This window comes from Neolamprologus brichardi, chromosome 5, assembly GCF_056152115.1.
Source record: "Neolamprologus brichardi isolate AB-2024 chromosome 5, ASM5615211v1, whole genome shotgun sequence".
NCBI lineage: Eukaryota > Metazoa > Chordata > Actinopteri > Cichliformes > Cichlidae > Neolamprologus > Neolamprologus brichardi.
The window spans coordinates 12,874,253-12,890,855 of NC_142108.1; the positions used below are offsets into that span (position 1 = coordinate 12,874,253).

The window sequence follows — 16,603 nt, forward strand, 5'->3', positions numbered from 1 at the left end:
CATACTGGAAACACGTTCATAAATCTAATAACTTTCTCTTCCTTTCCTAGGTGATTATTAAATCTTTCAATTTCGCAATATCTCTGAATACTCTGATTGATGGTCACATTTACATTCTGTGACTGTCAACATGAACTAATTTCATATTTGTTACTTAGATGCTAAAAAAAAGGTCCAACACCAGGGAGAACGATACAGAGAAAATGTTATGAGGGATAAAGAGTAAGAAGTTGTTCAACATTCAATCCAAGTATGTAACAAAGGAAAGACAGAAACTGAAATAAAGTCTATTTTTTATTTACCAAGAGCACCATTCAAACTAACAAACAAAAACAAAAAACATACAGACAGTAGGTAATTTAAAGCTGTGGCCCTTTAGATAGACGTTCCAATACTGTGCCACAAAAAAAATCACAATATAACACAGCATCAGTTTTCTGTCTAGACATGAAACCTAAAAATGGTCTTCGGAAGTGTTTCTGAATTCAAATCATGTTTACAACGTGAAACGTGATGCACCAATCAGAGAAAACCTCGTAACACTGCCAAGGTGGCATAGAGAGACGTACGTCTTATTCTAACAAATACAACTCAACATGGAGATATGTTCAGTGACATTTGCATAAAAGACCACACACGTTTCTAGCATTTAACCCATTAATGGTCCTCCAAATTAAATAAACCCTCAAACAAACAGCTTAAAGTGTAATTTCCATTCTTTCAATTACACACTTCTTTTGCAATCAAGTGCTGATTTGTTATTTTTGTGCTCAGGATGCCCTAAATGAGGCACAGTGGTAAAAACACGAGGCACTGTGGTCATCTGCACAGTAAATATAACCTACAGTTCATATTTGGTCAGTGGAAAGCTTCGGTTCATTAAACTGCTTCTCAAGTGTCCTATTTCAGATTTGCTTATAGTTTCATTTTATTATTTTTGCCAGTTCCCTGTTGTCTTGTCCAGTGCTTTCTCTATACTACATCTTCACTGTTGTGGAGCAAACGAACAAGCATCAGTGTTTCACAGTTGATCACAATTTCTCATATAAGCTCTCTGATGTTAGGCACTGTCTTCTCTGATATTGGAAACAAACTCCACCAGGACTTGAAAACCAGCTTTCAGCAACAAGAAATACCAGAGTCGATGGCTTGGAGCTACACCGTTTTCCACCGGCTCCCTACAGCTGCCAATTTTACTCTCCAAGTAAGATTTCAGAATTAAACAATCGCTTTGTTTCTTTGTAGATAACACAGTGAACATCACACCTCTGCGCACATTTGGCATAATCAAAAAAAAAGAAAGAAAAAAGGCATCTCTAACACTCTCAAAAGCCAAAGCTAAAAAAAGCATTTAAAACAAATCAAACAAAACAACATACTAGACAAAGCAGCATAAATAAAATACTGGAATAAACTGACCATAAGATTAACTTTGAGAAAAAACTAAGAACAATAAAAGGGAAGAATGAATAACACAAAAATTAATTAATAAAAGAGAAACACTGAGCTGACTGGACTCTGATCTCTGCACTGATCAGTCATTTTGAACCACTGCTATGACGGAAAATTCATAGATGCATTTAATGGGAATGTAAATGTGCTAAAACTGGACACAATATTTAATTTAAAGTCTGCATCTTTAAAAAAAATATTTTTGGACACTTATTAAATCCCACTGCAGTAAGGAGATCTTGAATACTTAATACTTAAAAAAAGAAATTAATTTAAAAAAGAAAGTTTGGAGGGATTCATCTCAACGAAGAAGCAGCTGCAGAATGAGAGTGACATAAAACTGTCACCGTCTTTTCTATGCAATATATTAAAAGAGACTTAAAAATGGGGAAAAATGTTGACTAATGACACATAAATAAAATCAACAAGGGTTATGTACATATTCAATATATTCTATCAATTTATTGGTCTAATATTAACATCTAACTGAATCTCATTATTGCAGCGTTAAATAGAGTAACAGGAATCTCTTTGTCTTGAACAAATAAAAAACCCATAATGCAGCAGCTTTAACATCATATAAATTAACCCTACAGCGCTCGAGTGTGATTGGTTTTCTGCCTTCTTGTTGTGACTATGTGAGGATGTCTAAAAGATCCAATGATATCTCTTTTTAAGATCACGTGAGGTAAAGCAGGAACAAGTTAAAAGGGTAATTAAAACAAAAACCACGAGCACCTTCATATGGAATAGCGTGCAGCCTCGAGCGCGCCACTATTTCTCTGAATTACGACTCGGGCAATTCAACATCGCGCACTGTCAGTTTATTTTGTCTGCTTCATGGCTGTAGCGTCTAACCTTATATAGTTACAGCCACAGCAACAGTTTAAACACATCTTCTAATTAAACACTGCTTTCTTAAACATTATTCTTCTGCAAGAGCCGAAGCTGCCGGAGATATTTGTGAATGAAAACGTCACGATCATCCGTGGGCGTTCTGTAAGGACACTTTAAAAACACCTCAGGTACCGAGGGGGTGAAGACTAACACATACTAGCCGAGTTTCAGTGGTCCCACGTTTCAGTCGGGTCATCTAACGGTGTCTACACCACAGTCAAGCACCTGCTCTGAGTGTCTTTCATCTGTCCACCAATGCATTAGAGTCCATATCGTTCAGTAAGTACATGTCTGTGTGACGTGACACTCCCAGCTGCATCTGCAAGAGAAGAGGACATGGAGCTCTCATTACTCAGAGGAACAGTCACACGCTGAAGATGAATCAGCTGAGCATGATTTCACCTTCAGCTTTAATTGTTAAGCCATTTTTATTTGATTTTGCCAGAACTTGTTTTGGTTTTCATAGAAAATGTAAGCTTTTAAAAAATGTTAACATTTAGAGAAATCAGTGGAGAGTCAGCATCGGCTTAAATAAAAATATAGTAAACTAAGCGCGCGCACACACACACTCTCTTCTTCTGATGACTCGGGAAACCATCTGTGTTACCAAATCCTTTTTATGTTACTCTACATACGTCTTATTCACTCTTTTTTAGTTAGACCATAATATGGAGAATATGGATTGCAAACAGGATGAAATGTCAGTTTTAAACTAAATCATTGCAATCAACAATGCACTGTGATTGGTGATTAATAGAGTTCAATCAATTCAGGATTTGATATTGATTGTTTTATGACTGCAGATTCATTAAAATGTGCTCACCTTGGGTCAGACTTTCCTCATTTAATCCTGGAAAGTCCTGAAAAAGAACATTTCTACAGCCTACTATGAGGTGCTACACCCTCAAACAGCACCAGTAAGGAGAAATGAAGATTTTTGTAATTTAGCTAACTATTCAAAACACATCAGTTTAACACCTTTACTCTACTGTTTGGGGTTTTACAGTGAGGAGAGTTATCTTTTAAAAAACAAAGATGGGCTTTAAGATTATCATTTACTCAGCTACTTAAAAGTTAAAAACACAGTAACCCTGAGCCCATGTTAGGACTTTCACACAGAAGACGCAAACAAATGTCCTTATATCCATAATGTGAATTTATTTCGGAGACATAGCGGCTTCATCCAGCAGCAGAAAAATAACAGCTTTTCATTCAACCTCCAAAAGAGGGAAGAAAACAGAAATGACCAGAGAACCACATGATATAATTTGAGAGTAGACACAGTTTTCTCTGTAACAGTTCAAATGTGCGTTTGTCATATATAAAAGTTATTTATATGAGACATGAACTCACGTTCACCTGAAACATATTTCTATCACGTCTAAGAACAGCTTTAGAAATCTTAGGAAAGCTTTTGAGAACTTTATACAAGAGCAGAAATGTTGAACCACCATGCCAGAGAGAGAATTTTACCACAAAAACGTCTGAAAAAAAACTCGAGGCCTTTACTGTGTTTACAGTACGCCACACAGCTCATTGTACTCTCATCTTATTGGTCAGTATGTACATGCTACTTGGATATTGCCAAGTCAGGAGCTTTAATATAATACAGTTTATTATATTGTGCAATGTCACAGCAATTTTAATCTTCTTCGTTGTAAAACTGGAAGAAGAGGCTCGTCAGTGTTGGCTGGTAAAACTCATTTACAGTCTAATCATCGTCACTTTGCTGATACTTGAGCAATGCTACCGGGACAAAGAGCAGCTGAGTGAGGGCTGTGTGAAGGCTAACATCAGTCACAGCTGAAACTGAACTGACAAATGGTGACAGCCGAAATAAAAACAATTATAAAAAAAATGAAATCCACCTTTCCTCATCTGAATAATCTTTTATTGCTTTATTAAAAACGTGTCTGTTGTTTTGCTATAAAAACGGGGTATACAACTGTCCTGCAAACTGGTCTGACTAACAAAGCCAGGACAGAAAATAAATAAGGCAACAAAAAAAAAACCCCAAACTATTTTATTCCTCACTTGATAATCACGCTATCATGTGACTACTTAACTTCACAGTAAAACATTAGGAGGTCTCAGAGTGGAGTCATTAGCTTGGGAAACTGTATAATATATACACATGAGTGAATCTACATTTTAATATGAGCTGTGAGATTTCTAAACTTTGTTCATAAATGACTTGTGTGCTCTACACACTGTACCGCACACACAAACTTGTGGTTATGGATTTTAATACATAAACACAACACCCTTTGTCATGGCTGCTACTCAAACACAGTCCTAACAACTTTAAATGATTACAGTGTTGTACTAGAGCACATGCACATAAATCCACCTTCCCCATCAGTTATACACTTCTTACTATTGTATACCTGAAGTTCAACAAAAAATAACAAATATAGTATTGAGGTTAACTTGGTATCGCAGAAAACAAACAAAAATAAAAAGAATGCACAAAATCATTATTTTTGCACATGCAATAAAGGTTTGAAAGCCAAGGATGCTCCTGCACACTGCTAAAAACACAAGTATGATTTCACTGACGGGCTCACTTCAACCTGAGTCTCTGGCATCATAAAATACAGAGGTGCTAACAGAGGCTCAGGGGATGATGCTGCAGTCACACAAAGCTTCCCCTGCTTGCCTGTGTCACTAATGTGCACTCAGGAATTAATTTCATCGATCATTTGTGCATTAAAAACATTATTAAAGCAGCTTTCAGGGGCCACACACACACCCATTTTGGAAATGTTAAGGTGACTTTCAGACTTTCCTCCATTCAAGTCAGTTTTTCTGTTTTCTGGCTCTGATTTAAAATGTATTTTTACCGACTTGTGCATTAACTACATGTGCACTCTAAGCTAGGACTCCAAACACAAGAAGCAACAAGTGAAAGATGTGCATGATGCTTAAAAATGCCACTGTAAATTCTTCGATATGCTAGACAACAATGCTAAAAACAAAAAAACCCCTGTAATATAAGGGCTGGATATCTGTTGGACATTTGACTCTGTGTCATAATATTATTTTTAGACATTATCTAGCAGTATTAGACTTGTTTTTTTAAGCTAATGAGTCACACTTGAAGAAAGCTGACTGTAAGATTAAAAAAATAAAATATTGAGGTAGACTGAGTGGGAATCATAAAATGTGCAGTGTGGCTTCACACTGGGAGGATTAGGGTGATTAAGAGCAGGAAAAATCATAGGTTAAATTAGAGTTTAAAAATCATCACATTTCTACGTGGCTGAAGCATCAAATGCTGGAAGATAACATCCTGCGCTGGTGTCATATGAATGTCTGGGAGCCTTAAAAAAACGTCTCCCAGACAGATATCTTAAAAAAAACAAGATATCCAGCCCTTTAAAAAATAAAAGTCAAATGTGCTTTCAAGATCCTAAAGAGTCCCAGCTGTGTACGGGGCGCCCAGAGTAAAGAGACATGCTGTTGGTTACAGTCGTGTTCAGCTTTAGGAGTCGTACTCTGACTGCTCCTCTATGAGCACAGCGGGTCGATTGCTTACCCTGCTACAACAGTCCAGGCAGGAGACGCCCAGGGCAACCAGACAGTGCCAAGCCTGCAAGGAGGAAGGAGCGAGAGGACATTACAGACTTTGTGTGTGTGTGTACACCTTTTCAATGTATAGAAAGTGAAGCATTCAAATTTTATAACAAAATATTATTCATTTGCTACTGATATGTTCTGATTACTGCTGGGTGGGTTATCCTGCTTTTTCCAGCCACCAATACACAGCCAGAAAGATTTAATGTAATATTGTATTTGCCAGTATAACAACTGTGGATCTCAACTTTTGGAATTTAGGGTTTTATGAAGTTTAGTCTCATCTTGCTTCATTTCCTGTCATGTTGCTTCTGTGCTGTGGGCACACACGGCGTTTAAAATAGATTTTTTTTTTTACCATTCTTTACTTTTCTGATGACATTCAAATGTTTTCTGATCTATAATCCCAATAGAAGCACGTCACTGTAAACCCACTAAAAAAAAAAAAAACACCAGTAAAAACTAAAACTAAAAGAAATGCATAAAATTTAAGATAATTCTGTAATATAAAATAAAAAAGGCAGAAACTTTTTAAGAAACGATTGTGGCACCCATCAAAAGAAGCCAATTGAAGGGGGGCTTGGACATCTCACGGGGATACCTCTTGGGTAATGCTTTTGGGGCATGTGGGACGAGATTATGGGGCAGACCCGAGACATAGTGGAGAGATTATTTCTCTCAGCTGGCTTTGAAACACCTCGGTCTCACTGGAGAGAGAGAGAGAGGTCTGGCGATCTGGGTTCCCATGAACAGAACCCAGATGAATGGCAGAAAATAGATGGATGGACAGACTTTTGGTTATACCACCCAGGACTAATTCTGGTTATTGGAAAATAAGATGTGTGAAAACATGCTCTGCAGTCCTATCAACATGAGATTAGACTACAGGCATCAACAGACAACAATTTAGCAATTTCAGCAATCATAACTCACCAGGTATGCCACAAAGGCCAGATAGGCTACAGAGACGAGAGCAGCTAAAACATAGAGCACCACGCTGTTCAGCGCCGTCACATAAACAATCACAAAATACATGTTGATTGCACAAACGCCCAGGATGAGGATACCTCCCGAAATCTTCCACCCCCTAGAGGAAACAGACTTTGTATTAGACAATTGGGAAATCCTGTGCTTTCTAAAACTAACAGAGTCCTCAAAATACTTCCTAACACTGCAAATTTACCAGAAACACTTTTTTTCCAGAAACACACAGACTCACTTCTGTTAGTTAGTCACACTGCTGCATAAATTCCTATTTTGCGCCACTCCATTTCACACAGCTTAAATATAAATAAATGTTTGACTTAATAAATGACCTGTCTGTGCGTTAGATAAGTAAACAGTCACAATGACACCTCTGAGCAGAGTCGACTCAGAAACTGCATGTCACATGACACCACGTCTACACCCGAGTCAGTCCAGTCCTTTTATGCTGACCTGAGTAAAACATCCAGAGAATACAGTTGGGGTCCAGACTTTGTGTTGCTTGGTTTTATATTTGGATAAAGACCAAACAGGGTCAAACAATGGACTTCGCTAAATCAGTTGTTCCTTGGCCTCAGTCCATCATTATTTCCCTAAACTCCGAAGCTACGGGAAGAGATGCTTTGGACTGTGCTGCTAATGTTTTAATATGTGTTAAATTCATTGATCGTACACAGACTTCAACTACATGAAGGGCCAAGAAAAGCTTGCTTCTTGAGATACTTATCCTGTCAGTTATGAGTAAAATGCATACAGTTTGTACTTAATAAAGAAGAGAATAAAAACTATTAAAACATTTATTTCACTTACAATCCGTTGGCAAAGTCGTTCATTATGGATTTCAGACTTGTGAATGTCAGAATTGGGATCAAAGCAAATGGAAGCTGAAGGATGAGAAGAGTGAATATTTTTAACAAGAACACAAAAAGAACATCAAAAATGTTTCAGTACAAACTGCACTGAGGGGAAGATACTCGTGCTGACCTGCAGGCTCTGCAGCACATTCAGAAAGTCATTCATCCCAGTCAAATGGTGAACATCCTGGAAAATGGCAACCAACAGTGTAGGCGTGATGGCGATGGAGCGGGTCAGCAGCACCCGTGCAAAACGAGACCACCGCAGGTTCAGGAAACCCTTAAAAACATGAAAGCAGAAACATCAGTGCAGAGCTGTTTCCTTTTTTAAACAGAGGAGAATTGTATATAAATAAAATACACTGTGCCAACATGTGTTCCTACCTCCATCACAAACTGTCCAGAGTACGTGCCCGTCATGGTGGAGCTCTGTCCAGCTGCCAGAATACCGATAGCCCAGATGTAGAGAGCTGCTGGTCCAAAGAAACACCCCAGGACGATCCCCTGAACGCATGTATAACACAAAGTTAAGTGTACACACACCTATTCATCTGGGTAAAGTCTAATCTAGGACAAACAGCCATTTCAAAGTGATGAATGGTAAAATAAATTGGTACTCACACAATGTGTAAATTAGCCTTTTTAGATATTATTAATGGGAAAGTAATTAGTAAAAACACTTTGATTCAACTCTAGAAACACACCTAAACACCCAAAGAGCCATTTTGTGAAAATACCTCTATGATGTCTTAATGTCACACAAGGGGAAAACATTTGCTTTTTTTAATTAAAAAAATTAGATAATCAAGCCATAAACTGCTAGATGCTCCTTCCCTTTTCTACCCTCTGATGTTATTCTGTATTATTTTAGTAGCTCCAAAATGAGACATTATGCAACCTGCTCATCAGAACTGCAGAGACTTATAGACTGTGGACTTACCCCTTTGTAAATGTCCACTTCGAGTGTGTTGTTGTTAAGAGGGAAGAGATCTGTGTGAGGGCTGCCAGTTTTATTGCACACTGCATTCTGCAGGAACACAGTCAGCAACAACTTGATCACCACTGTTTCACTTATAATTTACTGCATCTCAAAATGACCCACACACGCTTTCAACAGTCCTCAGTATGGCGCCATGGACACTCACCACGTCCATGTTGGATTTATTGTAGAAGGCCTGAGCAAAGACTGCGACGACAAACACATTGATGAGGAAGGAGACAAAGAGGGCGATAGCCGACTCAATGAAGAAGTACTTGTTGGCTTCTTTGACTTCCTTTTTATTTTTGCGGTCGACTTCCCGAGACTGAATAAGGAGGGGAGATAAAAAAACAATAAGCTTAAAAACTTTACTTTAAAATGTTTTTTTTTTTTTCCACTCATAAGGTTATTCATGAAACAGTTTTCACATTCATTTAGGAAAATCTAATTTCTCTTAGTCTACACACAACAGTACATTGATGCTTCTAACCTTGACCAAGGCTGAATGCAGGTAGATGTTGTGGGGCATGATGACAGCACCTACAATTCCCACTGCCTGCTCCAGCTGCACAGGCCCACAGCCAGCACAGTAGGGTACAAACATACCCTTAAGCAACTCCCCCTGGTCCGGTTTTACCAGCACATACTACAGGGAGAAAACACAGAATCAACCCTGTGATGCAGCCACACACTGGGTGACAAATGCTTCAGGTGACCAAAACGTACCTCATAACCAAAACTAAGAGCCATTATAGTGATCAGAAAGCCAAAGAAAGCTTCAAGTTTCCTCAGTCCTGCAGAGATATAAACATATGTAATCACTTGGGTTCCAATCTGGTTGCATCAGTTGCATATCTGCATCAACAAATCACATACCATATTTGTCTAAAAAGAGGAACACGAATGTGTCTGTGATGGTGATGAGAACTCCTCCCCACAGTGGGATCCTGAACGAGAAAGAATCCTTTTTTGTAAATCTGCAAAATCATATAAACTTTTCCAATACAAGTGTCAAAGACGTTACCTGCCCACAGAAAGGAGGTTGAGAGCTATGGCACAGCCAATGACCTCTTGCATGTCTGAGCCAATAATGGCCAGTTCCACCATCAGCCAGAGGATGATGCGAGGAACCTGAAATTAAATAGAATGTATTATAAATAATGAAAGACAAGAAAGATGTGACTCAGGTGTGTCTTGAGGGTGGAGGGGGGTGCTCACGGTGGAATACTGGCGGTTGCAGACTTCAGCCAGGTGCATCCCTGTGACCACCCCGAGGCGAGCAGCCAGCCTCTGCAACAGCAGCCCGATGATAGTGGATACAAGGAGAACCCATAGGAGCTGAAGAAGAAGAAGCACGAAATCAGCACATGTGGCCACATCTGCACAGACCCCTAAATTTCTTGTATGAGTTCATGTTCGCTCAATACAGTGAGATGCATTAGGACTTTCCAACATAAAAATGACCTTTGACAACCTCCCCTGTACCCTTAATGATGAGTTTGAACACTTCAGTAAATAATGAATATAGGTTTTCAAAGAGTAGCTGCAAGGGCAGAGATCACCTTCCCTCACGTCTGATGCAAACCCAGTCATTTTGTTTTATAAGCAGGCCTGAAATATGACATAAACCCTTCAGACCAGATTAAAAAAAGCCTCGAGAGTTACTTCTAATCAGTTTTCAAGGGGTAAAGAGTTAAAACTACGATTTCAAATTAGCATTTTATCTGCAACGCAGCATATTTATTTATTTATTAATAAAAGGGAGTTATCATAGATGCAGACAACAAAGCAATCATGCAGCTTATTATACAAGTGAAGTACTGAGCTAGAGACAAAATATGACCCTGGTTTCTTAAAAAAAAAAGAAAAAAAAGGCAGTAATATTTTTAAAAGAAAAAGTATCTGAAGACAGAATTACTTCCTGAAATATAAAGTGAAAGGATTAAAGCCTGAAACATGAAGTATAGTTAACTTGTTATTTTCCCAAATCTACCTCTGCTGCCTGCAAAACTACACCCACAGTTTCTGTTTCTAGGTGGATCAACATGTTTTCATTCACCTTAAAGCCAGCTGCAGCTCCAGACTGCAGGTCTGATTCGATGTTCCCGGGATCCAGATAAGCAATGCTCATCAAAAACCCCGGTCCAGTGAAAGCCCAGAGCTTACGGAAACTGAACAACTGAACAGAAACAGAATTTTCCTTTTAAATCAAATAATATGCAAAACATATACTTACAAATAAAATATTTTTCCTGTGTGTCTAAATGAAACACACTGTTTGTGATGGTAGTGGTACCTGGTTTTCACTGTCTGGAATTTGCACCCTCTCTTCAAAGTATGTGGAGAAGGGTTCATCCTGGGCCACAGGTGAGGCAGGAGGGGAGATGGAGCTGTACTGGTTTGTGTGGACTCCATTCTCCTGAGGGGAGTCCTCTGATGAAAGCACAGCAGGACAAACAGAGGGACTCTCATTAGTCATCATACAGAGTACCCTTAGGTAGCGTTACACATGTCTTTTCATTCATTGTCAACATGCTCCCGCATTTTCTGTTGACCAAACGCATTGCAGCAATGTAGATGTAGTTAAAAAAAAACTGTAAGGGCCAGATTTACTAAAGAGGGCAAAATAGCGTGTGAGCACAATCCCCAAATGGCGGTCATAGGCGTGGTTAATTTTGCAGTTAATTTGAAAAGGTTGCGCTGTTTTCTGAACACTTGCTTGATTTAAATATTCTCCTCCCTATATTTTACGCACTGAGAAAAATTAAGCCAGAACCCAGTTTGTGCCAGTGCAACGCATTATTATATCTGGACGTAAGCGCTGTTTAGTTATTGTGAAACTCTGATTTATGGATGTGGCATAATCACTATGATAGAAAAAAATCTCAGCTAAATTCACTAATTCACACAAAAAGCGTTAAATTCTGACAATTAAGGGAAGGGGTTTTTTTGGCAGGTTTTGCAGCTTGCTTAAAATACTTGAAACAATCAAATATTGACTCTGTCAGTCTAACTGCACTTGGAAAAATGTTTGAGACACACAATCTAACACTTGTCTGGGATCCAGGGCCTTTCTAACAGCACGAGTACACCCTCTGGAAAAAGGCAAAAACACTCCTTGCTTCTAATCTACATGCTACACAAGCACTTTGGTCTAAGACTTTAAATTACAAGTCTTTACTCGCTGAGCAGTAACCTGTAATTAGCTCCACATTGTTTGCATGTTAACCTCAGAAACTCCAGCAAAAAAGAAAAGAACTACATAAAAACACCAGAAAACAAAATAAATTCAACTAAAAACAATTCCAGGATTAAAATAAGCAACAGATCTATAATAGTTTGTCCAAAGTGCATGTAAATGCTGAGAACTGCTACTCACTGAGTTTGGACTTTTCATGTCTTGCCCCCTCCATCTCCAACTCACTAAGGTCCTAAAGTCCACAGTTGCCTAAGTATTAGCTTTTATATGACGTTGCCTTTATCATCATTTTTTTTTAGACATGAGCTGTTACGAGGACACTGTGACCCCGCCTTTCTAAAAATGACCCACACAGAGAGAGAAGTAAATATGGCGCACGCACTATGTGCTCGAGGAAGTCAATACATTACAAAACCCGCCCTTTCTCACACATGGAAAAAAAAGCACGGACAGTTTTTCAAAGAATCTGAGTTAGTGCCAAAGTTTTATTAGCGTCAGAGTTTTTACTGTTTATCACAGTAAACACACTGTGTGCCTTTTAAAAAGATGGACCAAGTTTATCTTTTTAAGATAAATAATTTAAAGTCGTAAAGGAAAACACTGTTACAGCAGCTATCAGTGCACTCACTGGCTCATGTTACCGGTCATAATTGGTGTAATTATAATACAGAGTGGGGATTACATGGAAAAATGCATTTGACTTCTTAAATTGCTTTCTTGTCAGTTTTTTGACACCTGTTGGTTCAGATTTCTGAACATGAATATCTGCAGTCTGTTCAGGTTTTGTTGTGCTGCTCTTAAATCTCTTCACAGAGAATCATTTCAGCTGGGAGGAAGCTATTTTTTGGGAAGACAAGATATCACCACAGGTGTGCATAAAGTAGTCAGCCAGGAAGTAATCGGGGTCATTTACACTTCTTCTTCTGATTTATTCTCGTTCAGATTTTTTGCTGATTATAATCTGAATATTAAGCTCCCTGTGACTCAGAATATGCCTCCAGCCACAGCCAAATGTCCAAAGTGTTTAATATTGGACAACATGTTGAGTGGGTCTGTATTTTAAGGGTCATGTTTCAGTCATCTTAAACGTGTACCTTCCAGGAGGTCTCCGTCTTGCTTGGGCTTCATCAGGGCAGGCTGAGGGATCCCTGGGAAGATAAGGGATGAATATCAGCCTCCCTGCAAAAAGACAACAGTTGCATAATCTGAGAATTAAAACATGAGTGCAGAATTTTATAACAAAACACATTTTTCAAACAGAAAGAACAAACGATTTAACACGAGAATGACTGTGCAGCAATTTCTGTTCCTCTTTAAGAAAAAAAATTGAAAAACACTGAATGTTGAAGGTCATAACAATGACTAAGCAACATTAAAAGCAAGTCAAAGGACACTACATTAATGGGATCATCTAACAGGAAACACTGAGCTGACCACTGTCAGCCAAGTTTCACTTCTACCACACACTCTGTGCTGCGAGTAACGGATAAACTGAGGACTTAAATGTGAAACCTCAGTCTTGCAAAATAACTTTTATAACACCATGATGTTTGACAAAGAGGGAGAAAAGGGCCGCGGAAAGCACATGACACACGGCAGGACCATGTGACAAGGAGCAGATGGTGAAGATTCGGCAGCTTTTCCAACCACCAAAGTTTCCAGTGCCACTTCTTTCACCTGATCATGTGACCTGATTAATGCGCATTATAAGACGACATGTTCCCTGGAAGTTTCCTCAGCAGCAGTATTTAAATTAACAGTCTTAAAGATGTGTCAGAAAGCTAAGAAACAAAGCGTAAAAGGGAATGTATAAACTAAATAAATTCAAAAATATATTTTAATGTATTTATTTGGACAATGTGATTTGACATTTCTACTGAAGCTATTAAAACGATCTAATTTTTACCTCAAGCCTTTAGTTTCCACCTGTTTTCTGTTTAAAAAGTTCATTTAGAGCAGCAAGTTTTTTTTATGATTGTAAAATTGTCAAATTTCCACATCAAGCTGTCCATGATCCTTTTCGTTCCTGTTGACATGCCATACAGCTGCTACAGACTGCTACATATTTTATTTTAACTTGTTTTTGCACCTCTTCCCACCTTTGTGAAACTGCACAAAATGAATGAAGAAATCAAAAAAATAAATAAATACATAATGACCATACCTTTGCAACTATGCAGAGTGGCATTATTGTGTAGTTATCATAACCATGAAATATGAACAAGCAATTGCTAATAAACAATTCACGATCAAAGTCATGCTATTAACATAGGGATCACTTTCTGGACTAACAAAAGCACAGCAAGTCCCTTAACAGAAACCACCCAGCATGCACTCATGCATTGTCCTGAGCTTAATGACCATGTGACTCCCTTCTCCCATCACTCCTTGCACAAGTTTTTAAACATTAAATTGATCTCACGCCATCATGTCTTAAAGCAAAGGTTCTGTTTCTCCACATAAACAGCAGTAAGAGAAATTTCAGTTAACTGTCCTGTCACTTCCACGCGCACGTGTGTGTGTGTATACTTTTTGTTTTCTTATTTCAAACAAACAGACACACAGCGATCTCTGAAAATATTCAGATTCTACTTTTGATCAACCTGATTTTTTCTGCACTGACGGCACACTCAGGTTCACTGTTTATTGCCAAGATCTCAGTTTGCGCATTGACAGTCATGTGTGACACCGGACTGCTACACGTCAACAACTTTATTATTACGCTCACTGCTAAAAGCAGCTTTGCAAAAAGGGACAGACACAGCAAAAAAGTAAACTAAATAAAGCTATCTGCCCTACGCCTCACATTCCGGTGTGGATGTGTGCTGTACTAGTCCTAGCGTGACCTTGATTAGAATCATAGATTGTGTAACTCTTTCAGTGTGTCAACTCTGATTCCAAAGAGGTCAACATTTAAACGGTGATGAAAGAAAATCAGCTTTCCAGCAGCAGTGAGTTGATTTCAATCATAATCACGTGATTCTGCATTTAATATAAATATGACTTATTAATGTCACCAGTGTGACATTTGCAAAGACGTCAACTTATTTCATCAGTTCTGTCGAACATTACAATTTTAACACATTGTAAAGTTGGATTTACTATCTTCATCTAAATTAATTTTTAAAAAGAAAAAATTGTTGGAGTAGTAAAAATTCACATTGCTTAGTCAGCCATTTGTTAACTTAGCCCAACGAACATTAATGAATCTAATCTGCAAGATGCAGCTTTTCCTATCACTACATACAAGACAACTCCCAAACAGAAACTGGTCTCTAATGTCACAGCCCTCAAGGACTTTTATGCCCTATGTTGAAAAAGATCTTACATAAATAAGTCACAATAAGCAAAAAACTAACAAACAAAAGAACAAAAAAAGAATGATCATGATACACCAGCTTCTCTAAATGCATGACAATTTAAAAAATTATGAAAAATAAGCAGAACCAAAACTGTTCCCAAAATATAAATCCAAATATATATCCAAATACAGTGCCAGCACACAGGTCTGTCCAACACAGTCTGGTCGAATGAGAGCTAAACTCTTGAACCAGGATAGACTACTGCAAAAACACGGTCTATCAAGGAAACGCACGCACTTTACGTGCAGTATTAACTGAGCCAGTGATCCTTACTTCAGAAAAGCCCAGTTTGACTTTGGTTTGAAGATCAACTAAAATTAAGATACTAAGCTTAAACTTTAAAACAGGGGTAATTTAGTGTGTGTTTTTACCCCATTTATTAGGTTATTATGGCATCTTTTGTCATTGTAAAAGTCGTAAAAAGAGACGATGACCCTTCTTCATTTAAGACACTTTGGGGTTATACAATGATCCTTATTAACGGGGTAACTCCACTAACTGTCACCCAGTGACTATATTAATTAGGGATGCTGCTTTCACTTGATTTTACGGATATTGGTTGGCAATTATCCTGTTACCACCTTGTTTTCACCTTCAAGTGCAGTAATGAGCCACTCAGTCAGTCAGTCAGTCTCCCTCTCCTTATCTACTAATATTTCTCATCAGTTCAATTATTTTATTTTACTCACTATTTGCTATTTTATTTTTGTTTGCTTTTTCCTAGCTACAAAATTTATATCACCATAGTACTGTGCACCTGATACTCATGCCAATGAGCCACACTAAATATAAACTATGTTGCATCAAGGTGAACCTGGAAGCTATTAAAAAACAGAGAAACATGACTGCCTAACACTACCCAGAACTCCAGAAAAAGTTCAGGCATCTATCCTCCCGACAAATCCGCTAACATATAAAGCTACAGTGGCAATGCCACTGTACTACTGTTATGAGCCACCAAGCTAACAAGTTTCCATGATATATTAGCTGCAAGGCTAGGCCAATGTTACTTCCACCAAGTACAAAAACGAAACGTACCTATGTGTGCTGTGCGGGTCAAAAAAATCAGCGTTTTGATCGTGAAAATTAAGGCTGGTTGTAAACTTGTTCCATGTGTTTAGATCTTGAGAGTAGCTGAGCACGTTACCAAGCTAAAATCCGGCAAAGTATCTTCCCATGTTAACGGCAGGCTATAGTCACACTGCGCATGTGCGCAAATGTTGTAAGTAGTGACGTCATCTAGATTTTACTCTTTATTTTGCCCTGAGCGAAACCTGGCAGGTTTAAAAAGTTGGTATAT

General features: G+C 38.3%; 1 protein-coding gene across 2 annotated transcripts; it reads right to left on the minus strand.

Annotated features, from left to right (window-relative positions):
* Window positions 1-293: 293 nt before the first annotated feature.
* Window positions 294-16,505, minus strand: slc11a2 (solute carrier family 11 member 2). 2 transcript variants are annotated; one of them, XM_006784348.3, is made up of 17 exons: window positions 16,342-16,505; window positions 13,036-13,120; window positions 11,039-11,175; window positions 10,802-10,921; window positions 9,961-10,080; window positions 9,767-9,873; window positions 9,619-9,689; window positions 9,469-9,536; window positions 9,233-9,388; window positions 8,909-9,067; window positions 8,704-8,790; window positions 8,148-8,267; window positions 7,894-8,043; window positions 7,720-7,793; window positions 6,859-7,012; window positions 5,888-5,941; window positions 294-2,668 (listed from the first exon to the last, which is right to left on the minus strand). In XM_006784348.3, the coding sequence occupies exons 2-17, from the start codon at window positions 13,067-13,069 to the stop codon at window positions 2,591-2,593; spliced, it is 1,689 nt and encodes a 562-aa protein (XP_006784411.1). In that variant the 5' UTR covers window positions 13,070-13,120; window positions 16,342-16,505; the 3' UTR covers window positions 294-2,590. The 2 variants fall into 2 exon arrangements, with proteins under 2 accessions (XP_006784411.1, XP_006784412.1); XM_006784349.3 differs by lacking the exons at window positions 13,036-13,120; window positions 16,342-16,505 and adding an exon at window positions 12,122-12,235.
* Between the last annotated feature and the right edge of the window lie 98 nt (window positions 16,506-16,603).

Bases quoted from the DNA above. Each gene is read 5' to 3' on its own strand.
- slc11a2 (XM_006784348.3), bottom strand. From the start codon at position 13,069: ATGAAGCCCAAGCAAGACGGAGACCTCCTGGAAG. The intron at 9,690-9,766 runs GTAACGTCTTTG...TTTCTCGTTCAG, and splicing joins AACCTCCTTTCTGTGGGCAG to GATCCCACTGTGGGGAGGAG. The intron at 7,013-7,719 runs GTAAGTGAAATA...TGTTTCCTCTAG, and splicing joins AACGACTTTGCCAACGGATT to GGGGTGGAAGATTTCGGGAG.